General features: G+C 52.9%; 1 protein-coding gene across 4 annotated transcripts in view; it reads right to left on the bottom strand.

Annotated features, from left to right (window-relative positions):
• The window catches only part of Lgr6 (leucine rich repeat containing G protein-coupled receptor 6), a 118,564-nt gene that overhangs the window by 78,383 nt on the left and 13,106 nt on the right, over positions 1-27,075 (bottom strand). For 2 of the 4 annotated variants that reach the window (XM_046463954.2, XM_046463939.2), the window contains exons 2-4: positions 12,361-12,432; positions 9,466-9,537; positions 2,295-2,366 (exon numbers count right to left, since the gene is read on the bottom strand). In XM_046463954.2, the coding sequence (XP_046319910.1) occupies positions 2,295-2,366; positions 9,466-9,537; positions 12,361-12,432 (216 nt within the window). Of the gene's footprint in view, positions 1-2,294; positions 2,367-9,465; positions 9,538-12,360; positions 12,433-21,823; positions 23,712-27,075 lie in introns of those variants that run through there. The other 2 variants (XM_046463959.2, XM_046463946.2) reach the window with 2 other exon arrangements.

A 27,075-nucleotide genomic window follows, 5' to 3' on the forward strand; every position in this document is an offset into this window, starting at 1 on the left:
TCCTTCTACCTGTGACTTTCTTCCTCTTCACCAGACTGACACTTCCTAATCCTTCAGAACTCAACTCAGGTTTTGCAATCCCAGTAAGGCCTCAAAAGTATTTGCAAAATGAATAAATCGATGATCCATTTAGACAAACAATATTGCAATAGTATCACCACGTATCACAGCTGTGTAGGACCTTTTGCAAATCCCTCCCATGTATTCTACATTCATCTTCACAACAACCCTGTGAGGTAGGCAGGGAAGATAGTCAGCCCCACGGTAGTCAAGGTAGGTGCCAGGACCACAGGCCAAGTTTTCTATCTGGCTGGCTGGTACTTTTCCCACAGGATTGCAAGAGGCAAATCTATTCATTTACCTTATATCTGTGGAAGTGGGGAATGGGGCCTCTGTCCCCATCCCCTGACCCACACAAGCAACAGGGAGTCATGGGGTTGGGGGTAGACACTAATTATCTAGTTCTCCAAACCAACAGGGTCTGCCCACTTCCCAGAAAGTGTAGGGGAAATGGCGTGTCTAACTCAGAAGCTCCATGCCTAGTCTGAAGGTGAGGCCTTTAGAACCCGTAAGCAAAAAATGGGATCCATGAGTTTAAAAAATTTAAAAACAACTTAACCTTAAAATAAGTGCAAAGAAGTCCAGTGAACTCCAAGTTTTTTCCCATGAAGGCCTCTTTGATGCTCTGGATGAAATGTCAAACCCCCCCATACACACACACACCCCTCTTATTTTTGGCTGTCCCTGTCCTTTGCTGGTGCCCTAAGTAAATGTTTAGTCTGCCCCGCCAGAGGGGGAGCAAGCGCAGGCTTTCCTAGCCTTTGATCTCCTGACCTTGGCTCCTAGGGGCAGCCAGATTGCTGGCTCTGTCCAGTGGTGGGGCTGGCTGGAGGGAGAGAGGCGGCTGGGGCCAAAGGCCTAGACACATTGGGATGGAGGGCGAAAAGAAAATGAGGGGAGATAGACAGGTTCTGTCACTGGGGCAAATCAGGCAGCTTGGGGGAGGGCAGACACTGAGGTTCAGAAACAGAGAAGGAAGTGAGAGGATGTCCCAGGGAGTATAGGGGATAAAGGTCCCAACCATGGTGGCCATGGCACAGCTAGCTAGGCAGGACCCCCCCCAGGACAGGGTTTTTGTTTGTTTGTTTGTTTTATTTTGTTTTGACTGGGAATTGAACTCAGAGGTGTTTTACCATTAAGCTACATCCCTTTTAAATTTTGAGACAGGGTCTTGCTAAATTGCTCAGGGTCTCTCTAAGTTTCTGGGCCTGGCCTTGAACTTGCAATCCTCCTGCCTCAGCCCCCTGAGCTGCTGAGATGACAGATCTGTAGCACTCTGCCTGGCTGGGCCCATGTTTTTATGATAGAATGGGGGCTAAATGTCAGCCACAGGGAGAAAAGCCCCCCCCCCCGGCCCCCGCAACCTCCTGCCACTCAAGGGCAGTCAGGACAGTTCTGAGTCGTCTGACTTCCATGTCCACACACTGGGCAGGGCCTTAGCAGGACCTACAAGCTGTGAATACCAGAATACCAGAGGCTTTTGTCCTTTCACTGTCAGTGCTTCTGTTTCTCCTGCTGGCAGGTGTCATGCCCCAATCTTGTCCTCCAACTTTGATTTCTCTCTAAATATGAATCCATTCTCCCGTAGGATGAGGTATCACTGGAAATGCAGTGGTGTTCCCCAGGCATGTGTGAGGCACCTACCCTGTTCCAGCTCTGTGCTGTGTGTTGTGTGGATAAACCCAGCACCTGACCCAGAGGACCACAGTGGGCTGGGTTCCATCACCCCGGAGCACCTGTTCCCACTTCCCGGGCTGGCTTGATCTTGCTGCCATGATGCCCCTGCTGGTCAAGAAGGGAACTACAGGCTCCTTGGAGGAATGGATCTGTCATGGGTGGCCCATGAGTCCCTGACAGCCCTTTCTCCTTCCCACCCACCTTCTCTCCTTGCGCAGAGCCCCGTGGGCAAGAGCAGCCTAGGTGGAAGGGACAGCCCCTTCCTGATGCTCTTTGGGAACATGGCAGAATGCCAGTCGCCTCAGGACTGCTGCCCTGGTGGCCCTACCTAGGGAGGTCTCCCTTCCCCAAATACACACACAAGGGAACCCAGACGCACTGCTGCTGACAACAACCAAACCCCCCAAGGAACCAAAGTCAGGAGGAGCCAGATGTCTGGAACACGGAGTGGAGAAGGGGACCTGAAGGAGAAGGGAGGGCTGAGGCCAGGGGGGCCTGGACGGCGACTCAGGCCCCAGGAAGCGGGTGACCCCCAGGACAGCCCCTCAGTGACTCACAGAGACTGCAGGCCTGGCAGCTCCCACAGCGCTTCCGCCGGGATCCCTCCCAGCTCGTTGTTCTGCAGCATCCTGGAAGGGAAAAGGGGGCTTTGAGGACCCACAAGGCATGAGGACAGGGGTGGCAGGGAGTGAGGAGGTCCCTGCTTGAGCCCCTTGCCCCAAGCTAGGCCCCTCCCTTTTGCTTGAGAGCCCCAGAGGGAATCTTGGTCCAGCCCCTCCCCTCTGTTGCTAGTGGGGAGTCGGAGGCTGTTGAGGTGTACACTGGAGGCTGGGAGGCCCAGGGTGGGGAGAGAGCATCGCAGAAGAGCTTCCAGGATGAGGCAGGAGGAAAGAGAATGGTGAAAAGGAAGGGAGATGTTCTCGAAGCAACAAGGGCCGAAGTCGGAATCCATGGAATTCTGCTGAAGTTTGTCAGGAAGCATGTGGGCCTCAGTTTCTCTATTAATTCAACTGAGAGGCTCCAGGTTCCTTTGTGGAAGAGGAGGACATGGATGAGGGTAAGGTGTCAGGGTGTCAGGATTTCAGGAAAATGTGTTTTAAGAGTCCTTGTCTGTAGATACAGTTTGAAACCCATCACAGTGGCACATGCCTGTAGTCCCAGTAACTCAGAGGCTGAGGAAGGAGGACCCCAAGTTCAAGGCCAGCCTCCGTGAAAACCTGCCTCAAAATTAAAAGGATAGCTCGGTGGTAGAGTACCATTGGTTTTTATCCCGAGTACTGCAAGAAAAGAGAAGAAAGGAAAGCAGGGAGGGAGGAAAGGAAAGAATTGAAAGTACCCAGATCAGCACACCAGCCTGTTCTGGTGGGCCAGCCTCACACAACAGAATTTAGAAAAGTAACAGACCAACTAGTGGAAATGACCCTCTGGCCAAGCTGCCTTCCTGGGACTGGGGCTGGGCCACAGGATGCCAGGATGTCTCCTCAGGCTGGGATGGTGGAGCTCCTGGGGGCCTGGAAACCCCAGGAAGTACGCAGTCGGGGAACAATGGCAGAACGGGACACCTTTCCCAGAGGCACCACTGACTCCAGCCAACTCCCGGCAGCAGAGGGACCTTAGGACATTTTGAGGAAGGCACCCCACACTGCAGGAAGTCCCTGAGGTAGGGCCCTGAGCAAGGGTCCTGCTTGCCTGGTTCTAAGGGAGACATCGGAGGACAAAATGGAGGGAAGCCTTTGGGTAGCCATTGCCATCAGAACATCCTTTACTTCTGAGCCCCCAGATCCAGAAATGAGAAGGTGGGCATTCGGGGAGCAGGAGCTCTGGAAATAGCTGAAGAAGCAGGAAGGACATGGCTGACTGTCCCAGGCAGGGTGAGGGAGCACCCCCTCCTAAGCTGTGCATGCAACCTGTCCGGGGAGGAGTCAGGTACATTTGTGGGTCTGCCTCAGCTGGCCAGGCTCCTTGAGAATTATGGGGAGGGGGTGCAAGGGGGGTGATCTCTCAGTGAGCACTTACTATGTGCCCCAGTATGTCACTGCCCTGAGGGGTCCAGTCTTCCCTCTAAGGTGTTATTGTTAGCCCTGGTTCAGAGAGGAAGGTCAAGGCTCCGAGAGGATAAACACCTTGCCCAAGGTCACGTAGGTATCACTGGGCTTCAGGGAACGGGGCTTATTTCCTGATCTTGACTTTAGTAATAGTAAGAGCTGGCTTGCCAAGCCCTGGTGTTGGGGTATTAACAGGTATTCACCCAAACCTATCCTTGTTACAACTCCACCAGATCATTTCAAGGTCACACAGCTGATAAGGGACAGAGACGGGGTTTGAATCCAGAGGTTTAGACCTACAGTCTGGATGCTTAACCAATGACACCACATAGCACCTATCTCGATGGCAGGGTGGAGCAGGGGCCAGAAAATGCTGATGAACCTGGTAGCTATTGTTGCCTGCTGTGTGACTGTCCAGGTCAGAGTCACCTGTTACCTTCCCTGATCTCCTCTTACGGATATGTGAAGACCCCAAATATAAACCAAATTTCAGCACCCTGGGACAGGATGCTCACCTACTGCAGGAATGTGGGGGCTGCGGAAAGGAGCCCCTTGTGGAGGCAAAGCTGAAGATGAGAGAACAATACAGACTCGGGCAGCCCAGGACTGGGGTCTTGCCCAGCAGGAGAGAGGGAGGGCAGTGTGGGAGAAGGGCCAGGCTGCCCTGAGCAGCTGGAGGACCCTGCCCCTTTCCATGCACACTCCGTGATCCCAAAGGTCTCAGCCTCCTGGTCCCTCCAGTGCAGGCTCTAAGCGGTGCCAGAGAGAGCTTTCCAACAACGGTTTCCTTTCATGAATGGAATTTAAACCTGCGCCTCTCCAGCTTCCTTAAATATGACGTCCCACGTGAGGCTCTGGTCAGATGGCCCTGGGACTGCATCCCCAGCTCTGCCCCTCTCCAGGTGTGTGAAAGGTACAAGTGCTTAAACTCCCAGGGCCTCTGATTCCTCCTCTATGGACTGGGGATAATGATGTTGACCTCACATGCTGACTGTGATCAAATAAAATAGCCCAGCTATTTTTATTTTCTTTTGAGACAGGGTCTCACTAAACTGCTCAGGCTGGCCTCCAACTTGTAATCCTCCTGCTTCAGCCTCCTAAATGTCTGGGATCGCAGGTGTCATTTCCACCCTTGGCTTCAGGTAATTGTCATGTGGAGCTGAGCCTAGCAGAAGTCTAGTCCTCAGCACCCTCCCTCCTTGTGTCCTGGTGTGTCAGTCAGCTTTTTCCTCTGCTGTGACTGAAGGACCCAGCCAGAACAATTGTAGAGGAGGAAAAGTTTATTGAAGGACTCACAGTTTATTGAAGGTCTCAGTCTATAGAAGGCCAGCTCCACTCCTCGGGGCTCGAGGCGAGGGAGAACATCATGGTGGAAGAGTGTGGCAGAGGGAAGCAGCTCACGTGGTGATCAGAGAGCAGAGAGACTCCCTTCTCCAGATACAAAATGTATACCCCATAGCCACACCACCAGTGAACCACTTCCCCCAGCCACACCCCACCTGCCTCCAGTTACCACTCAGAAAATCCCATCAGGGATTAACTCACTGGTTAGGGTAAGGCTATAACCCAATCATTTCTCCCCCAAACTTTCTCGCATTATCTCACATGTGAGCTTTTGGGGGGACAGCTCATATCCAAACCATAACACCTGGGGAACATCTTTCTGGCCAGAGAGACATTTGGGGACAAGAACCATGAGTGCCACAGCCAGAGGGTACCACAGGTGACCCAGCAGTGGCTCCACAAGCCCTTCCTTTGGTTCTGCAAAGGGGCCTTGGGGTTCCTGGAGTGGGCGAGACAGCACCTGGAGCCCCCGACCCACACTCGCAGAGCTCTCTCTCATCTGTTGTATGTTGAGACTTCTACACAAGGTCTTTTTAAATTTCTGGGTTTTTTTTTTTTCTCTATTTCTTTTTCTTCCTTTTTTAGGTGTGGTGCTGGAGATGGAAGCCAGGGCCCCATCCATGCTGGGCCTGAGCTCTACCACTGACCAGACTCTCAGCTTTTGTTTAAGTTTTTGTAGCTAAAAATGTTGGGAAGTTTATTCCAACTATCCCATTTTAAATGATGAAATAACGATTTGCAGGGAGAGGGCGTCGGAACGTCCTCCCGGCACCTGCTCTGGTGAGGTCCTCTGGGCTCCAGTTTTCCTGCTGCACTAGAGACCCACTTCCTGTCCACCAATCCCTTAGAGGGTCTCCCTGGGCTCTGGACAGCCTGGGCCCATGAAGCAGGCCAGTGAGACTCACCCAAAGCCAGCACTCCCCAGTGACTCACACGTCCCTCCTGGGGTCTGTTCAGTTCAGTTCAACAACACAGATGGAGCCCCAGCTCTGGGCCAGGCATGGCCACTGTCTGGCCAGGTGGAGCATAACACAGCCCATGACAACACCAGACAGCTCCAGGCCCCGTGGAGAGGGCTCCCTAGAGGCTGGCATAGGGAGATGTCCTCAAGGACAGGCCAGACGAATTCTTTCCCTCCCGCTCCTCGGTGCCCTCCAGCCAGGGCTTCAGAGGGATGGGCCCGCTCAGAAGAAGCCAGACGTGAGTCTCCCATCTTCAGACCCTTCTGACCCTTCTAGACCCTTATGTTCACCAAGATGGCACTGGCGAGGAATCTGCAGTCACTGACTCCCAGGAGTTCAGGGCTCAGCCCAGGAGCAAGGGTTCTGGGGAAATCTTCCCAGTCTACTGGAGGCAGGGACAGAATGGTAAGGCCCTGACTGTCTGCCACCTGCTTCCTGGGTCTGGCTCTGGTGAGGAACAAAGGTCCCAGCAGAGTCCTTTGTTTTCTTTTTCTTTCCTTTCCTTTCTCCCCCTCCCCCTCCCCCTCCCCTCCCCCCTCCCCCTCCTCCTTCCTCCCCCCACCCCACAGTATTAGGGATTAAACCTAGGGGGTACTTTTCCACTGAGCCACATCCCCAGCCCTTTGTTTGATTTTGAGACAGGGTCTTGCTACATTGCCCAGGTTGGCCTGCTACTTGTGGAGAGTGCCTCGGCCTCCCTAGTTGCTGGGATGACAGGTGTGTGCTTCATGCCTGGTGTCAGCAGGCATCTTGGTAGATGGGACCACAGTATCCTGATGCAGGGCGGGCACAGGCCCTGGCTGGTCCTCCGAGGAGGGGACTAAGGCCTGGATTAAGGACTAAGGTCCTGCTCCCTGGCAGGAAAGCTCTGGGAGGGGAAGGTGGGGCTGCAACCTTTTGAGGTAAAGACCCTGAGGCTTAACAGACACACACCCTGAGCCCAAGGGCTCTGGCCACAGCCACCCCCAGGCCCTACAGGCACTCAGGACAGGGCCCTTGGAGGTACATGCAGTGTCCCATGTGCCTGGGGCAGCAAGAACGGTAGCTTCCCTTGAGACAGCACCACCAGCGAGCCTGGCAGCGAACCTGATGTCCAGACACACAGGAGCCCACGGCTGCCGACTCCCTGTGGAGGCCAACTCTGGTGATCCAACCTTGAACAGAGGAGAGTGGGAGAGAAGCCCTAGTGATACCTCCAGGGCTGGCCTGGGGGGAGGACCCGAGGGAGGGGCTCTGCCACAGTCATTCAGGGAGGATCAGAGAGGGAATCCACTTTATTTAATCCTTTGCTTCTGGGAGGGTAAAAAGGAGGCGGCGTGTCTCCCAGGCATCAGAGAAAGGAAGGTGCAATTCAGAGAAGGGTCCTGGACAAGAGGAGACCGGGGAGCTGCTGGGGACTCTGGTGCAGAGAGGGTCTCTTGCTGGCCTATTTTTCTTGCAGGCCTGAAAGCCAAACAATGGAAGGACCTGCAACAAGGGACGTCAGACATCGGGAAGGTCCTATGCTGGGGTGCTCTGAAGCACTGGAGTGACAGGAGGGATTCCCCAGACGGCCTGCCCGTTCCTAAAGCAAAGGTCTGCAGGCAGAGAAACGGCATGCAGGTTTGGGGGACCTGGTGGCCTTGGAGGATGGGGCAAAGCAGAGGTCTCTGGCAGAGTTGGGGGCGAATGGGCTGGCAGTCCTCCGCTCTCCTGGCCGCCCTGCTGCTGCACCAAGATGCCGTTGGTGGGAAGGGGGCGGCGGGCAGCCTGCGGTTTCTCCTGGGCTTTGATTTATTGCCTAATGCAGGCAGAGAAGAAAGGGGAGGCTCATCTCTAAGCCAGAGTCTTAGGAGCGGGACGTGAGTCTCCCATCTTCTGAAGGCCCAGCAAACAGAGCCCTGCTCTCTAATCCGGCTGCAGGTCTGAGCCTGCCACGGGGCACAGACATGCCACCAAGTAGGCCTCTTGCACTGCGCCTCTGGTTCAGAATCCCCCACCCCCACCCCCACCCCCATGGCTCTGTGCTTATGGGGAGCAAGACGGAGGGCAGAGGCAGGAAGGAGACCGGGGAGGCAGTAGCAGAGGTGCCAAGAGGGAGAGAAAGGTCCAAGACAGAAGAGGAGGCTGAGGACAGACAGGAGGCACCCACGGGCAGAGTAGAGAATGGAGGAGGGACAGCGGCCAGGACAGCCCTGAGAGTGAGATTCAGAGGCAGATGGAGAGAGAGACCTGGGAACCAGAGGTGCCCCAACAACACCAATTACGTGGGAAAAGAAGAAAGTGCTTAGGTTTGGATTATTGGCTGGACCATGTGGGAAGGGCCCCTGCTAGTCCAAAAGCAACTTTAAGAAAAAATTTAAAAAGATATCTCAGTTTCTGAGTGGGGTGCTGCATCCAACCAGGGCACAGAACTGGATTTCAGTCCCTTATCCCCTCAGGCTCAACTATACAAAGACCTGCAAGTCTAGTTAGGGCCAAAGGAGTAACAGAGCTGGGGAATGGCTCAGCCAGCACCTTAGGGAAGCTTCCAAATGACCATTCTTTTGCTTCAGGATCCGCCCCCTGAGATCCTCATTTTCTTCCCAAACTAATCCCTGGGGTAAGGAGCCTTTCCAGGAAGCCCACCTCCAGAGTCTGTGCTTCCACCTCCTCCACCCTTCCTCGTCACAAGGACCCAAGAAGGCCTCTGGGAGGACAGTATTTTTGAGATGGAGTGAGTCATGAGTTGGGATGAGAGGAGACAGGGCCTCAGCCTTCCATTCTCTGAAGTGGATCCTCAGGCCAATGGCAAGGGAAAGCCAGGTAATTAACGCAAGGTCTTCGCCAACTTACTTTCCTTTTTGCTTCAAAGGGGAGGTGAAAGGGATTGGGCAGAAGCAGCCTGAAGGCTGAAGGAGAAGATAGGAGAATGAGCTAAAGCACATTTGAGCCTCAAAAAGAAAAATGAGCAAAGAAAACCCATCTGGATTCTTCCTCCCTAAAAACAGTCTTCTGCCTCTCCTGGCCTGAGGGTCTCAGGGAGGGTGCTGCAACTGAACTCTTCCCCCACCAAGCCCTGTGCCTTAGGGCATTATTCATGGCACCAAAAAAAAAAAAAACTTCACTTCTCTTTAGGGTGGCCACCCACGGGCAGGTGCGATTCAACATTTGTTTACAGTCACAAAGGTTTATTGCAGATAAGACAAAGCAAAGCATTGGACATAATGAGTGAAAATAAAGTGAATATAAAGTCAAAATACACTCTACTGCCAAGTGTATCTAAAAAGAACTAATTTTTAAAAAGTGAAGAGAAGAAGCAAATCAGTGGTAAACCAAGAGTCAGGCTGCAGATCTTCCATCTGACCATGAGTCTCTCTGTTGCACCTTTATGGAAACTGGGGTGCACTGATACTTACAGGATCTTCAGGCTGTAGAGACCAGAGAAGGCTTGTCCCGGAATATGTGAGAGACGATTCCCAGAGAGACGCCTGGAAATCAGAGTCAAAGGTCAGTGGTGTCAGCAGGTAACCCAAGGAGGGGGTGACTTCCATTATTACTTCGTATCTTGGGATGTGGGAGGGGGAGGTGGTGGTGACAGCTAGCATTTATTGAGGTCTACACCTACTCCACACATGCCATCTCAATTCTCACAAAACCCCATAAGGTACTTTGTTTGGTTTCAGATAATGGGGATGGAACCCAGGTGTGCTTAACCACTGAGCTATATCCCAGCCCTTTTTATTTTTTAGTTTGACTCAGGGTCTTGCTGAGTTGCTTAGGGCCTCACTAAGTTGCTGAGGCTGGCCTCGAACTTGCAATCCTCCTGCCTCAGCCTCCTGAGCTGCTGGAATTACAGGCATATGCCACCATCCCTGGCTTGAAGGTAATTTCATACAATAATTTTGCTTGTTTGTTTTGGTGCTGAGGATGGAACGGCGGGCCTTGTGCATGCTAAGCACATGCTCTACTACTTAGCTACAACTCCAGCCCTACAATGGTCTTAGTGCTCCTGGGCTTTGACTGTGACCTATCACATGAGGTCAGGCACAGAATTGTCCGCTGATGGTGCCGTCAGGTCAGAGTTCAAAAAGTTTCATATTTCAGATTTTTGGATTTAGCTATGCTTAAATTTCACATGAGAAATTTCACACAAGGAAACTGAGGCTGAGTCAAGTGACTTCGCCTCCAGAAGCACAGGGTTTGCCCCAGATCTGACAATCTTTGGGGCTCACTTTGCACTGTGGTCTGTCCTGGGCTGAGCTGGGCTACCCACATCCTGCTCTTGACCACTGACCTGCACTGCCCGTGTCACCAGTGAAGGGGTGGGTACAGAGGTCTGCATCTCCCCTCGCCTTCACCACACAGCTCACCCCCAGTAATTGGGGAACATTGGGAGATGACATTCTGGTCTAATTAAGCATTTCCCCATTTGTCATGGGGTGATCAATTCTAAAAGGAGCAAATGTAATAAAATATGCTCACACCTGACTGGGCAGAGGTTAACTGTGCCTGGCTCAGAAGACACTTCTGAACCGAGCTTTCCACCCCCCACCCCCCCATATGTTTTATCTCAGGCTGGGGATGTGGCTCAGGGTAGAATGCTTGCCTGGCCCTGGGTTAGATTCCACCCCACCCCCAAAAGAATCTAATCAAAGTCTCTTTACTTGACATTTGTCGTTCAAAAATAACTGTGTGGAAAGGCATCTCGATATCTGAGGTCACCAAGCCTGGTTTCTGTGGATGGGCTCGTGCCTGGGTGGGTCCTGGAGCTTGACCCTGTCAGGGAGCAGGAGCTACAAAACCAGCCTTGACTCTCAGGTTGTCCCCACTCTTCGTCCCCTTTCCTGATCTGTTCGCCTTGCTCTTACTTTTTGTTCCCCTGGCAGGCTGTCACACCCACCTCTTACCCTGTCCACTTCCTTTGAAAACTGGTTTCCTCCCCTTCTCCCTCCCCCTTCCTCCTCCTCCCCCTCCTCCTCTTCTTCTTCCCCCTATTGCTCAGCTCCACCAACCCTGCCCCCCCACACAATGCCCTGGGACCCACACCTACAGTGCCAGCTCCCCTGCTGTCCCCACAGCTCGCCAGCCCTGAGCAAGCTCCCTGAGGGTGGCAGAAGGGACCTCCAGCTTGTTTCCCCTAGGTCACCTTGAGCTTGCCTTCTGCACAGAGGATCCGACAAGAACCCGATCTGCAAACCCTGCTACAGCCCTGGGAGTTGATGGACTCCCTGTCCTTGAGGAGCGCTATCAGGGTGAGGAGGGGACACTTGAGAGGGAGTAGCGGGGTCAGGGTCGCGATGGGGCAGAAACGTATCCAGGGCCAGGAGCCCACAGTTTGTGCAGTTTAAGCAAAGCTTTGTAGGACCCCAAGGATCTAGGGGAAGGAGAGACTTGGGACAGAGTGACCTGGTTTCCCAAAGCAATCAGGAGGGACACTCTAATGGAGCAGGTGACTTCCTCCTGAGCCTCCTTGAGTGTGAGGCCAGACAGGAGTGACAGTGTGGGGAGGGATTACCCAGAAAGGACTTTTCCAGGGAAGAGGATCTTGTAGGGGAGGGTAAAGACGTTGATCCTACAGGTTGTGGGGAGCCACCAAGGGCTCTTGAGCTGGTGGGGTGCATCTTAAAGTTGTACAGAGAACATCAGAAGGGAGGCAGCAGATCTGTCACTTAGGAGGCTGGTTTCCCCCAGGTGTCGGGATGTCTGGGGCAGTAGCAGTGGGAATAGAGAACAAAGGGTAGATGTGAGTGACATCTCATAGAACCACTGGGCTCTAGAGAATGGCTGGTGGCTGGACGCAGGGCACAGCTTCAGCTCAAAGATGACCCTGGGGAGATGTGCAACTAAGGACAATGAGAGGGAAAGTGAGCCAGGCACAGTGGGTGGCGCACACCTGTGATCTCAGCGACTCAGGAAGCTGAGGTAGGAGGATGGCAAGTTCAAGGCCAGTCTCAGGAACTTAGTGAGGCCCTGAACAACTTAGCAAGGACCTGACTCAAAATAAAAAGGGCTGGGGGTGTGGTTCAGGGGTAGAACGCCCCTGGGTTTAATCCCGAGGACTGCCAAAAAAAAAAAAAGTTGCAAAAAGGCCCTAGTTTCAGGGAAGAATGCAGTTAGACTCCAGACCTCCTGTACCGAGTGGGCCTAGCCCTGCCCCCCAGGACTCACACTTGGAGCAGAGGTCAGCGGGACCGCTTGGCTTCCCAAGCCCCTTTCTCTTCCCTCAAGCCCCCCTCCTCCTGAGGTGACCTGGTTCCTCAGCTGGTAGAGGCAGCCCCAGCCTCGCTTCCCATCCCCCAACTCCCACTCACAGCTCCTCCAAGAAGCGAAGGTGGCGGAAGAGGCCTGGCTGAAGCTCCGTGAGGTTGTTCATGCTGAGGTCTCTGCGTGGAGAGAAAACGGGGAGGGGGCTGTGAGCTGCCCACCTGTACCATCTGCACTGTCCTGCCCCAAGTCCCCCTGGGGGAGACAGAGTTTCCCACAGCTCCTTTCAGCCCCCCACTTGCACCCTGCCCTGCCCTCCTAGCTCCGCAGGCAGAGCAGGGCTGGGAGCCAGACCCCCCGAGCTGCCTCTGTCCAGTCTCCCATCCACCCTCCCCCTTTCACTCTTCCTTGGCAGGGTTCTCCTGGGACTAGCTGCAATTAGGACAATGAAGGAAGCTGACTTCCCCACAAACGGAGGAGCTAGAGGAAAATTCGTAGCACTTCAGAGAGGAAGGGAGGGGTCCCTAGTGCACATAATATTTTATGCACTCTTTTTACCAGTGGGGAAACTGAGGCCTGGAATCTACAGAGCAGCCTCAGTGGATGTCCATGCCTTGCTGTGCCCATCCCCAGGCTGCCACAGGGGTCATCCAGTTCCAACCCTTTGAGCTGTCTGACAGTCTCCCTCCCATTGGCCTTGCTCCCTGTCAGTCTCCTGGCACATCCTAGAAGATGCCCAGATTCCTGAATGGGGGTGTGTGAAGGCCCAGATCCCTCCATGCACTCACAGCCTAGATCATTCTAAGCCTTCCAGGTTACCTAAGAGACCCTATGAGTGGTTTTAGCGTCACTGTCCTTTAAGATGACCTGCAAACAAATTAGCCACAATAATTACATTGACATTTACTGGAGGCCCACTCTGTGCCAGGCATTGGCCAACCTTTATCCAAATAATCCCACTTAATCCTCACAACCACCCCAGGCTAGCTTCCATTTTACATTTAAGAAAACAAAAGAAAAAAGCAGGGAGCTTTGGAGTCAAAAGGCCCTGAGGTCCTATCTCTCCTCCACAGTCACCTATCAAACCTGGGGCTCTTGATCACTTGGACCAGCCATTTTCTCAGCCATAAAAATAAGATGAAAAATGATGATGATGATAATAATAATATGGAACAAATAAAACCAAGCTAGCTAGGTCCTTGTTAGGATCAAGAACTCATGTTGACAGATTGCCTAATAAATAGGACATACACAATAAATATTTGCTTCTTCCTTCCACCTTTCCCTCAGTGGCCTGTGGGCCAGAGTCCCAGCCCCACAGGCCTGGAGGTGGGTAGGGCGGAGTCGGGGACTTTGTTTGCAGGTCCTGGCTCTTGTTGGCATTTTCTTCTTAGAGGTTGTGCGTTTATATCCGACTCATTTGGGTTCCCTCCTATTTCAAACTCCTAAGAGCTGCTTCTCAGCTCACCTCCCTGGGTGAGCAGAGGTGAGCCCAGGTCAGACTACCGCGTCCTTAGGCAGCACCCTCAGGCCTTCGCCTTGCTCTCGGAATGCACATGTGCCCTCGAACTTGTGCCTCCATTTCCCCCGCCCCAGAAATGTGTTGCTTTATGTGTGTGCTGGGAGAGGCTGGTGGGGTAGCTAGGGACATGTGCTTGGGAGCCCAGTTCCAGTCTATAAAAAAGACTGTTTAGTCTCAAATGTTTTATCTTTGATAAAGCTTGGGCTCCGGACTCCATGTCCTCTAAGGAAGGAAGATGTTCCAGGCAGGGTAGAGCTAAGGAACTGTCACGCTAAATGTGGGACTGGTCCTTGTCTATGGTTCCCTCCCTGCACCCCTGTGGAAACAGAAGGGCCACGGCCACCTGCCAGGTCTCGAAGCAGGGCTCTGTGGAGGCCATAGTGGGGCTGATGGTCATAGTCAACGACAGGAAAAAAGTTGCACCAAGAGGGTTCGTTTGGTCCTCGGGATGTTTCTGGGCTCCATCCGCCTCTGGCTACATCTGACCAGATGCAGGGTGATGCCCATGGATGCCCAGGCTGCAGATCCTGGTCTGACTCGATTCCTTCCCCTTGAGCCCCGGGCCTGGCTCATCCTCAGTGAGGAGGGAGCTAGGTGCCACGAAAATGATTACCTCTAAATATTTACCCTGTGCATTTCTGATGTGTCTCGACAGGCACCCGAGCGGGAGTTCAAGGAGCACGTGGGGCATGTGACTCAGGCCTCATCACTCAGCTGTCCCTCCAGGGGCCGCACCGGAGCTCTGATGCTGCTCCACGGCCCCCACCCCACCCACTCCCTCCGCCTGCCACCCTGACTAGCGGCCTCATTGTTCTCCCCTGGGGAGGAGGGGGCTGAACCCTCACCACCGCCTCCACATCCTGCCCCAAGACAGCAGGCCGCTCAGCTGCAGTGCTCAGGAGAGGGGCCAGGGTGGGGCAGTTTCCTATGGTCTGGTGGGGTGGGGGGCCCATTCAGGCCTGGCCCCTCACAAAAGGAAGAAGGGTGAGGCTGGTGCCAGGCAAAGGTAGGAAGAGAATTGCGCAGAGCTGGGAGAGGGAGAAACAAATGGCCTAGTGATGCTGTTTTAAGGTCTAACTTATGGCTGAATTGGACACTTAAGGCCTGAACTCAAACTCTGCTCTACCATCACCACCCTGTGACCACTGCCCCCGGGCCCTGCCATACACACACACACACACACACACACACTAACTCATACACACTGCTCTCCATTGCTGACTCCATGGGCACATAACCTGTGCAGTTGCACAGGGCCCCACACTCAGAAGGGCCCAGCTATTGCCATTTTGAAATACTTCCTACTTTGGGCAAGAGGCCCTCCATTTTCATTTGCAGGGGGCCCCTCAACAGCTATTCTGGCCTGAAAAGCAAGCGCTTCAAAGGATGGCTTGCAATCTCGTTCTGAAGTCTTCATCCAGTCCTGGCAGCCCTCAGGATACACAGGCACGTTCTGTGTCCTCTTGGCTGGACATGGCCATGATGAGGTGGGGTTGCGGGGGAGGGTGTTGACAGAGCAAGGCTGGTGGGAGGGTAGGGCTGAGGGGGGCAGCCCTGGGCACAGGAAGCGGAAGTTTCTGGCTGCACATTAGGAAAATGTTCTCAGAGCTTCACCCTGTGAGGTAACTGGACCACCCAAGGTAACTGGGTAAGGCGGTGTCACCATGGAGACAGGAAGCCGGTTTGATAAGAGGGAAGATGTTGGGAAATGGAATGGGGCAGAGAACAGCAAAACCCATGCTCCAGAGACAGGAAAGAGGAGATGCTCCCAAGGAAGTCTGGCTGATAACCAAGGGCCCCTGGCGGGGACCGGTTCTGCTTGAATTTTTCCCGTGGAAGGAAGCAACAGTGAAGGACAAACTTTTGGGTCCTGCTGGGGTAGACCTGGAAGGACATCCCACACTGGAGAAGAGACCCAAGACGCATGAACCCCCTTTTCACTGTCTCTCCTGGGGCTCAGGTTGCCCATCTCTGCAACCAGGAAAAGGTCAGCTATTTATTTTATTGTAAATATTTAAGGTGTACAACTTGATGATTGGATATACATACACAGTAGGAAATAATCACCACCATTTAGCTCGTGAACACACCCATCATCTCACATAGCTACGGTTTTTCCTTCTCATTCATTCATTCATTCATTCATTCACTTTTTGGCAAGAACACATAGGATCCACCCTCAGAAAAAGGCCTCAGGGTGTCCAGGAGATGAGCCCTAACCCCAGCCACAGCAATGCCCTGGTGTCACCTCTTCTGTGAGGCTTCCCTTACCTCCCCAGGCAGAGCTGGGGTGACATCCTCTGGATCCCGAAGACGTTTCATAAACACTTGACAATAAGTCTTGAGCCAGTGTCTAGCACTGCTCCTGCCTTTATCCTTACCCTGGCACAATGCTAACTGGCTGTGCGACCCCATCCCAATATCTCTGAGCCCCCCTAGTCTCATCTATAAAGTCAGAGTCATTGTACCTACCTGACAAGAGCTATTGTGAGGAGTGTGTGAGTCAATAAACATAAAGCCCAGGTCTCTATAAATCTGCCTAATCCCCTACTATCAGACTCATCCAACTGAATTCTAATTATTAGTCTGTAACAACATATCTGAGCTTATTCAAAGCAGGGGATTAATCACCTGTGCACCCTCCAGTCCTAGTGGGATGCCTGGCAAATAGGGTGTTCAAAAACCAATCAAATAAACGCATCACAGGGCTGGAGGTGTAGCTCAGTGGTGGGGTGCTTGCCTAGCGTGGGCCAGGCCCTGAGTCAAAAAACCAAACCAAATGAAGTGTTACAAACATAAACGATTCCTCTCCCTGTTCCTGTGACTGACAGCCTTCACTCAGAGGAAGTTCTTCCCAATGTCTAGTTGGATGAACTCCCATTGATGCTGAAAGGCACAGCCTCTGGGAGGAACTTGATTCCAAGTCAACAGTGCCGTCAATGGTGGCTCTTGCTACAGAGGTCACTGGTAATGTTCTAGTGATTTGGCCTCCTCTGGAGAAAGTAAAAGTGTGGTCCTCCTCCAAACAAGCCCTCCTGACCCTACATGGGCCATGGGTTTTCTCCTGACCCTGTTCTCTGTCTCTGGATAGGGACTGGCAGGCTGCCTAAGAACCATGAGGGCCACTGAGCTGGGCACATATCCCACCATATTGGAAGATAACTTGGCAGGGCGCAGGCAGGCCAGTGTAGCATGAGACAAAGGGGGGGTGTTGGGGGGCTCCCACTAAAAAGGCATCTACAGTAGACAAGCTATCTACCACAGGGACCATGGGTGTCCAGAGAACACTTGATGAATTTCTTTCAACAAGAGAGGCAGGTAATGAGGTCAAAAGAGGAAAGAAGCCTGAATTTAGAAGCAGGGATCTGGTTGAATGAAGGGAATGGCTAGGTCCCTCTGTCTTGAAGATCCCTGCTTTGCCACCAGCTGCTTTGGCAATAGGCCTTGGGGGGTACAGAGGAGTTGCATTGCTGGGGGAGGATTGATGACTCACAAACTAACAACAAAACCCACGTACGTACACTGCTGTGTGGTTTGCAAAACGCTCCTGTAGACCCTCACCGGATTCAGTTCTAGAGTACACACGAGTCTCAGGAGCGGAAACAGCCTACAGAGAGAGCTTCCTGGGCAGAAATGGGATGAGGGTGAAGGTGCATGAGACTCAAGCAACTCACAGAAGTCCAGAGTGGAAGGCACCCAGTGTGCAGCCCACGCCATCATGGACCCTGCAGTTAGCTCTTCATTGGGCAGGGCCTGTCCCTCTAACTGCCTGGCTTCAGCAGTTAGCTCCTAAGTGCCCGTAGCATCTCCTGGTTATGTGACATGAAAACACGCTCTGCCTCTGGCTCTGTGGTAAAGCAGTGTGACCCCATCCCCATGTCATTTCATATCTCTGAGCCCCCTTTGTCTCATCTATAAAATGGGAGTCATGCTCCAGGACCTGGGTTCCATCCCCATGAATGCATAAAAAATAAAATAAATACACCATCCCAGGTATTTGCAAACACCTGCTCAATGGTTGGTCTTTTACCATACTCCTTTAACTTACTAGTACAAAATAGATCCAGAGAGGGTTAGAAGTACCTAAAATCACACAGCAAATTAATGGCACAGTGGGGGTTACTACTTGGTCTCTTAAATCACATAAGGAGTGGAATGACGGTACTTACCTGTAGCTCCAGCTGCTCAGGAGGCTGAGAAAAGATACTTGAGCTCAGGAGTTTGAGACCAGACTGGGCAATATAAAAAGACCCTATCTCAAACCAACCAACCAGATGGATGCTCTTTCGATCGACTAGATAGATTCTTTTCTTTTGCAGGGGAGGTACTGGAGATTGAGCCCAGGAACATTCTACCACTGAGTCATATCTCCAAATCTTTTTTATTTTGTGACAGAGTCTCACTAAGTTTTCCAAGCTGGCCTCCAACTTGCAATCCTCCTGCCTCAGATTCCTGGGTAGCTGGGATTGCAGGTGTGCACCACTGTGTCTGGCTTAATCTTGAATTTTCTAACGCAGTGTCCTCTGTCTAGTTTATTCCCTGAGATGACACTTCCCATCAGAAATAATGTGCATAGCAGCTATCTTCTTTGAGATTCCAAAGACACAAGTTGACACAAAGTTCTCTTGGAATTTTGTGGTTTTCAACACTTTCCAAACAAGGGAGTGTGCTTCAGTCTAGAAAAAGTCTCCCTCACCATCCACATAACAGCACAAACCGTTCTCTTAGGGTTTGCACAAAGTCCTATGTGAGAACAACGCTGTATTTTGAAATAAAAGGGCTATTGCTTTACTTTGTCATTTCTTGGCTCCCTTGTTGGTAACAAGAATGTCTCCAGCCTGCCTGGAGTGGCAGGAAGGCTATGACGAGGGAACTGGAGGGGGGTGAGGGGGAATGAGAGGCTGGAGGGTCAGCCGGAGAGGCAGGGTCTGGATTGGGGGTGCCTGTGGAGGGGAGGGAGGGTCCTGGTAGTTGCCAGGCAAAGTTGAGGCTGGGCAGGTCAGACTGCACTGGGGCAAGGCTGGAAACCCAGAGTGTCACCAGAAGATGACCCAATTAATCCATGTGGGACTGAGAGGGGTAAAGGGAGGGGAATAGAGATATTCCTAAAGGTCAGAAGAGAGAAAAGAAAAATAGTATTTTCCACAGGTAGTCAGAGAATGCCATCACTGGCTCTTGCCTATGTGGGTCTCCTCGAAGTCTAATGACCGACAACGGAGGCCAAGGAAGGACGGCACCCAGGAGAGGTCCCTCCACTCAAAAATGCTAGTTGTGGGAAATCGTGGTTTAGCTCCATGGGCACCAAATTCAGGCTGAGCCCTACTTCTCAGCTTCTTCTCACAGAGAGGGGTTCATTGGACAGCGGGCTGCAGGCATGGGTGCCTGGGCAGAGCGAGGAGAAGGAGATGGGGTGTGGGGCTGGCCTTGACCTTCAGCACTGTAGGGAAATCCCTTTGGGGGGAAGCCAGGCCCATGCATGGCTGAGGGGGCATCTCTGGCTCTACTGGGTAAAGCTGCTAAGGCGGATTGGACCGCAGTGCCCAAGTCCCAGTCAAAAGTGCTACAGTGGGTCAAATGCAAGGGGCTGCTCCTGCCCCCAGGCCAGAGGTCAAGGTCCTTGGAGAGCCTATGGGACCTGTTCTCCCCAGCCGTGCCCAGAGCCAGGAAGCAATGCTCAAGAGCAAAGCGTGGCCCAGGGATTGCACAATGCATGTGTGCTTCTCCAGGGCTCCTCCCTCCTTGCCAAGCCATGCCACCCACAGGCAGAGATGTTAAAGGGACCCAGACTTCTTGGACCCCACCAGGGGGGTCACAGTGTGACCTGATAACAGCCCATGACATGAAGGGCAGAGTCTCTGGAGGGCCCTGAAGCCATGAGGGCTTCTCTGGACCCCCCTCCCTTCTCTGCCCCCTCTCTGGAGACAGCACAGACCCACACTGCCCAGAGAAAGGAATGGCAAGGTCACAGCCGCAGGCGACTATTTAAGTTCATTAACATTAAGTTGAAAATTTCAGTTCTTTGGCTGCACCAAACATATTTCAGGGCTCAATCGCCACAGGCAGCTAGAGGGTACTGCCATGGAGGATGCAGACCAGAATACATCCACCATCACAGGGTGTGCTGTGAGACAGCAACAGTGCAGCCTCCACACCCAGAAAGACCCGTGCTTGTCCCCAGCTCTGCCACTCACTGGCCATGTGACTGTGGGGAAGTTATTTCACCTCTCACTGGGTGCCTAGCACACAGTAAATTACCTCTCATCACCTGTGAACATCACTACTCAATGCCCTAAGGCCCAGTTCTAGTGCCTCGGCCTACAGGAAGCCTCCAACCTCCCACTGTCCACTGAATCAAGCAGCCATTTGCCTATTCAATGAGTATTTATCGAGCACTTACTATATAACAGGCTCTGTGCTAGATGAAGCCTTGCACATGTATGCTCCTTGTCCTCAAAGAGCCAACTCCAGTGGGGACAATGGCCAGAGAACAGACAATAATACCAGGCTGAGTGACAAGTGCTGGGACTGGGGCTTGAGTGTCATAGGGCTTCCTCTCAGACTAATCCCCCTGTGGCCTTTTGACTCTAATCTCTGAGGGTTCAGTTATAAGTCAGGTCGCACAACCCTGCCTTCAATTACAAACTGTCATCTTCTGGTCTCAGATCATTCATTCATGTGGCTGCTCTGTCCAAACAGTCTAGAGCTCCTCCACAGCTCCCAATTATGGGTTTCTGTCACATACACAGACAGCATCCAGGTCGGTTTTCTAGAAGGCCATGGAAGGGAGGGGGCGCATCCCACACACAGGCCCTGGCCAGAGGGACAGAAGAGGTCAGACGAATCTGGTGCAGGAGGGGGACAGAATAAACCCAGAGAAAGCCAGCCACAGTGGCTGTGCATTTGAAGTCTTGTTCATTGGATCCCGCCAGGCCCCAGTCTCTGACTCACCAGTGTCTTTAACAGTCCCTCTGGTCCCTGGCTCAGCCTAGCAGGGCACCCTCTCTGTGTGTGGGAAGGAATGCAAGCTCTCCTCAGCCCAGACATCTGGGGTAGGAACTACTAGCGGCTCCCCTTCCCTCCGCACATTGGGAAATCCCTGAGCTCCCAGCCAGGGCCCCTGACAGGGCTGGGTGGAGTGGGTACAAGAGGACACCCAGGTGGGACGGAGCCAGGCAGCCCGAGCAGGAGGTGCCACCCCAGCCCTGAGCGCTGTTTGCTTAGCTGGAGCCCCAGCCCGCTACCTTTTTTCCCACAGATAAACAGGCAGGGTGTGTCTGGAGCAAGGCCCCGCCATGCAGTCACCACCCCATCCCAGACACTGCTCCCTTCTCACATCAGGACCTCCTCCTCTCCTTCTCAGGCCAGCAGCTCAACGTCCTTCTGCCTCTCTACACACTGCGGAGCTCCCAGACACCCCCCACCTCCCCCCCAGCCAGGGGCAACACAAGAGCCCTGCCGGAGGCCCCAGGCTCCAGCTGAAGGCAGGGGAAAGCAGAGGCTAGGAGTTGAGAGGCCTCGGGCTCATTTTACAGATGAGGTTCAGCAAAATTAAGGTCCCTCAGGGCCCAAATGCCAGGTTGTCCTCAAACCCTACGCCCCTGCCTCTCCCCCGCGCCCACAATCTGAAGGTCTTTTGCGGTTGCTAGAGCTGGGCACGTCCCTGTTCTCGTGGAATGCAATTCTTTTCCCGGGCCAGGGAGTGAAGCCTTATTTATTCCCACCTTAAATGAAGAACTGGCGACTCGGAAATATCACGTTACTTCCCCTAAGTCACACAGTTAGAAATGCCAGCGCGAACCCCCCGCGGGCGGGCTCTGCTGCCCCAGCCGCACGCACGGACCGGCCCAGCCGCGGAGCCTCCCGCTGCGCTGCTGCCCGGGCTGCCAGCGCCCAGCCGCCGGGCGGTGGCCAGAGCTCGGGGAACAAGGCAGGGGATTAGCGCCCACCCCGGAGGGCCCCACCCGTCGCGTCGGCCTCGGGATCGCGCTTCCCCAGGACTCGAGGCTCGGCACCCCTCCCCAAGCCCACCTGGGCGCACCATGTCTTACCGATCTGCCGGCGCCCAGCGTCTCCCTTCCTCCATCCAGCTCCTGAGGCCTCGAACGCAAGTTTCCAGCCAGTGCCCACTACTGACTACGCCTGTCCTGCCCACCACTGATCTGCCGCTGTCCTGCCTCCAGTCCATCAGTCCCCAAATGTCTCCCCACTTTCCTCTTCCCCAACTCCCTTCCTATTTGGTTCATCTTGTAGGAAGACTAGATCCAACCAAGGTCTAGGTCCGCACTCCCTGCCCATCAAGAAGTCCTAGCTGACCTCTAGCCTCACTCCCTCATGCTGCAGTTGGACTGAACAACTGTCTGCCTTGCCTTATACTGAGTAGTTGTGGTTCTGATGTCAGACTGCCAGAGTTTGTATCTTGGCCCTAACACTTGACAGTGGTTTGATGTTGGGCTTTCTCTTTGTACCTCAGTTTCTACATCTAAGAATCGCCCTGTTATTAACCCTCCTAAGGGCATAGTGAGATTTAAGTGGGATAGGAGAATCCACGTGTGTAGGGAGTATTAGTTTTGCCCACAGGATGGCACATGTCAGTCAGCACACACCCCCACACACACACTTGCATTCACTCCCAGAGGCCCCCAGCCTGGAGAAGCAGCTCTGCAAGGTTAGGAAACAGATGGGTTGGGGCTTCTGAGGGAGGGGAGGGCGTTTTGGGTCAACCCTGCCCTTAGGAGGCACCAGCTGCTGCTTCTCTCTGGTGCCTCCAAGTGATGCCACCTGCCTCGCCCCTGATCTTCTCATCCTTTGATCTTCTGATCTCTGGCCAGGGTCTCCCAGCCAAAGGCATTCCTGTGTCCCAGCCTCTCCAAGGAAAGGCAAAGGGCTGGGCTCCTTCCCCTGGCCCAGCTCCTCCCCCACCCCTGCTGTGTGTGTGCAGCTGAGACTACCACACAGGCCCTGGGACAAGGTAACAACCTGGCCCCTTCTGGGGAAGAGCAGAGGCCACAAGGTAGAGCTGGCCAGCCGCTGCTGGAAAGGTGTCTTTGGCCAGCTTCCTTGTTCTCCGTGAGCTTGTGTGCAGGAGATGGGTGCCCCGGGTGTAAAAGAGAAGCAGGAAGAAATATTTCCTTCCCTCGGGAAACCTCAGTCTGAGGAGAGATTCAGAACCACAGACTCTGAAGGACAGAGCCTTGGACACTAGAGCTGGAGGACTCTCAAGGACCTGAGGGTCAGGAGACAGTCAAGGAGGGCTTCCTGGAGGGAGCTTGGCCTGAACTGGCCAAGGGGGACATGATGAGCCATAAGAAAATGGCCTGACTAAAGCCAGGCAAACTTGTAATCCCAGTGACTAGGGAGGCTGAGGCAAAAGAATTGCAAGTTCAAGGTCAGTCTCAGCAACTTAGCCAGACCCTGTCTCAAAATCAGATAAAAGGGGCTGGAGACGGAGCTGAGTGGCAGTGGTGCTTGCCTGGCATGCACAAGGCCCTGGGTTCCATCCCAGTACCACAAAGAAAAGAGCTGAGTGACAGCTTTGCAGGGTGGGGAGAAGGGATGAGGTGCTCAGGATGACAGCTAGGGGTGATTTGGCAGGATGGATGGCAGCTCCTCAAAAAATACATCTAGCTCTTAATTCCTGGAACCTGTCACTATGACTTGACTTGGAAAAAGGTCTTTGCAGGTGTAGTTCAGTGGAAGCCTGAGATCATCGTGGATCCTCCAGGTGGGCTCTGGATCCAGAGGCAAGTGCCTTGTGAGAGACATCCAGAGGTCACACACAAAGAAGATGAAGCAGAGATGGGAGTGATGTGGCCACAAGCCAAGGGCACCAGAAACTCCAGGAGCTTGCAGTGGATTCTCCCCCAGAGCCACAGGGATACAGCCCTGTTCACACCTTGATTTGGAGTTCCTGGGCCCAAGAACTGTGATAGAATAAATTCATCTAGTTTTCAATTAGCCAGTTTATGGTCCTATGTCACAGTAGCACCTGGGAATTAACACAGGTAAGCAGGAGCAGTCAGAGGGGTCTCAATGTGTTGCTGTTCCTTGAACCCCTCTTCTCCCTGTGGGCTCCTGCTGCCCCCTCCCTCTGTCCCCCTGCCACCCCTGTCCTCAGAGCAAGCCAGTGACTCATCCCACACTTCTCCACCTAGGCCAGTCATGCTCACCTCTTGAGATTCTTCTGTATCTACTCTGACTCAGAAATTCCATTCCTGGGCATTTAACCAATAGAAATGCACTCACGTGCTCACCCAGCAACCATACGGGACTGCTCACAGCCGCGCTCCTTGTAACACCCCCAACTGGGAAGTGTCCAGCGCTCAACCACAGTAGAATGGACATATTGTATAGTAGTCACCCCCAGCGAAAAAACTGCCAAGAAGCAACCATGTGGGTGGATCCTCAAACACAGGAAAAGAAGCCAGATACAACTTTACATAAAGTTCAAAACGCTGGAAAAACTTTCTATGTTATTAGAAATTATGACGGTGGTGTGGTGCACCCTGTGATCCCAGAGACTCAGAGGCTGAGACAGGAGGATTGCAGGTTCGAGGCTAGCCTGGGCAACTTACAAAGGCCTTGTCTCAAAATAAAAAGGGCTGGGGATGTAGCTCAGAGGTAGAGCATCCCTGCATTCAATCCCCAGTACCAAAAACAAACAAAACAAAAAACACATTTTAAAAAAGAAAAAACATGGTGTTTATCCTCTCGGGGGATGGATGATTATAGGATGGAGGACTTCCGCTAAACTAATGATATTCTATTTCCTGGTCTGGGTACTGCTCATACAGGGGTATTTGCCTGTGGAAACTTATCAAGCTATCCTTTTGTGCATGTTTTCTGTTATATTGTACTTTCTTTTTTTTTTTTTTTTTTTGAAACTCAGGCTGCCGTGTCCCCCTCTGGATGCCATGGTATCTTGTGGACCCTTCTCAGCTGTTGCTTCATTGAGTTGAAATTAGATTTTTATTTCTGTGTATCATTTTCATCTTACGCTTCCATATATCCATGTCACCTTTCACAGATTCTGGCACATAATAGATGCTTAATAAACACCTAAGATTTGCTAGCAGGGCTGGGTGAGGTGGCACATGCCTGTAATCCCAATGACTCGGAAAGCTGGGGAAGGAGGATCACATGTTCAAGGCCAGCTGGGGCAAGTTAGCAAGATCCTGTCTCAAAACAAAAATATAAAAGGGCTGGGGTGCAGCTCAGTGGAGAAACACTCCTGATTTCAATCCCCAATACTGGGGAAAACAAAAAAATGTGCTGGCCTGACCAAGGACATTGGGATTCCCAGACTTTCCTCCCAGGGCTTCCTGGCCATCAGATTCAGCTCCCTGGATCTTCACAGGATGCCACAGTGAGGCGCGTTCTTCCCCACTGATGCCCTGTCCATCCTGTGTGTCCCCCAAGTGCCCCCATCAGCCTAGGCATGCCTCCCACCTAGGGCTTAATGCCCAGGTGACAACTCCCTGACCTGCCAGCCTGTGATCTGTCTGAACACAGAGCTCATCTTGGGCCTTCGGAACCTAGGCAAGTGTCAGCTACACCACAGGGATTCAAGAACCCACCTCAAGTCCCCAGAGCACTCGCCCATCCCGGTCTGGGGCGGGCACATTCCTATGTTCATCTTAGTGTGTTTGGAACTGGATGGAAGTTTTCAAAAGACATTTTCTTTCTTTAAGAAAATAAAGAGAATGAACAGGAAAAGCAGAAGCCCCTCAGTGAAAGGGTTTCTAGAACAGATGTCTCACTCTAATGAAACCCAAGCCTGGTCAGGAGCCTGCCTGGCAACTGCAGAGGCTCCCCATTGAGGCTCAGTCCTCACTGCAGCCGGCTGGGTTGGCTCCTGGAACCAGGTTAGTGCCACTACCAGGTCTGGAAAGTGTTCCCTCCCTCCCAGCCCTCTCTCTGAGGAAAGCCCATCAACTCCAGCCTGAGTTGGTCTCTGCCCTATCCCTCCTGGCCCCTGGCTGTTCACTGTTCATTCATCTGTTCATTCACTCATTCATCTCTTCATTCGCATATTCTACTGATATTTTTGAGCACCCACGTGCCAGGGGCTTGGACCAGCACTGAGAATACCTGGGGACATGGATGGCCAGGTGGGGCTCCCAGCCTAGTCTGAGACACAGACAGGTGAACAGGAGGTAGAACGCAAGCAGATGGGCCCTGGGGCAGCACAAGCTCAGAGGGGAGCCCTCTCCTAGAGTTGAGGGTCAGGGAAGGTTTTCTGGAGGAAGAGACATCTCAGGCAGCCACTTGCATTCTGAATGAGGCTGATGCTTCCCTGGCTGCCTCCAAAGACTCCCACCAAACCCAGAGACTTCTTTCTTCACCACATTCTTGCTGGAAATCGACAGTGACATCTGTGGGGCTCTTTCTTACATCCCTGGATGGAAACCAGTGGTACACTACCTAGGTGCAAATTAGGTAAAGCCAGTTCTCTGGGAGGTGGAATGGGGGCAGCTGAGCAGAAACTCAGCGGATGATGTGACTTATTCCAATGTTGGAGCCCAGGTGAGTGTCAGCTACACCAGTTTGCTGGGCAACCTCAAGTGCAAATTCTGACTGTGTCATTCTGGAGCTAGGCCTGAGCTCCTGCACTCCCAGCATTCTCCCCGATGCTGCCGCTACTGCTACTGCTGGCTGTGAACTGTACTGTGAGTAAAAAGGCTTTAGAAATGTCCAGAAGACTAGGGGGAATCTTTAAGCAATACTTCATAAATATTTTTTCAATCATTTTTCTTTTTTTTCTGTGCTGGGGATTGAACTTAGGAGTGCTCTACCACTGAGCTACGTCCCAGCTCTTTTGTTTTCATTTTGAAAAAAGGTCTTGCTAAGTTGCCCAGGCTGATCTTGAACTTGCAATCCTCCTGTCTCAGCCTCTGGAGTCACTAGGATTATAAATTTGTGCCACCATGCCTGGCTCAATTGCTAAGTATTGACCAGACTGACCCAGAGAGGTGTTGCTTGTGGTCTGGCCTAGAGTGCCTGCCCAAGGTTGAAACCCTGCCCCTGTTCCACTATCCTCTTCTGCCCATGTGGTAGGGCCTTGCAAACAAGAGGCACTTTTCTCTAATTCTCACAAAGGCCATGCCAGGCTAACTGCAACCCAGAGCACTGCAAGGCAGGGAGACTGCAGGAGAACCTGATTCCCAGGGGGAAGTGCACGGAGCCTTCAGCCTCCTCTGCAACAGGCAGGCCCTGGAGATCCCTGGAGGCCGCATGTATGGCATCTCCCAGGTGGTTTCTACAGTCCCAGCTGCCTTCCTCATGGAGAAAGTAAAACGAAACC

Source organism: Marmota monax, unplaced genomic scaffold (assembly GCF_021218885.2).
Source record: "Marmota monax isolate L192 unplaced genomic scaffold, Marmota_monax_Labrador192_F-V1.1 WCK01_AAM20220418_F8-fsc00099, whole genome shotgun sequence".
Lineage (NCBI taxonomy): Eukaryota > Metazoa > Chordata > Mammalia > Rodentia > Sciuridae > Marmota > Marmota monax.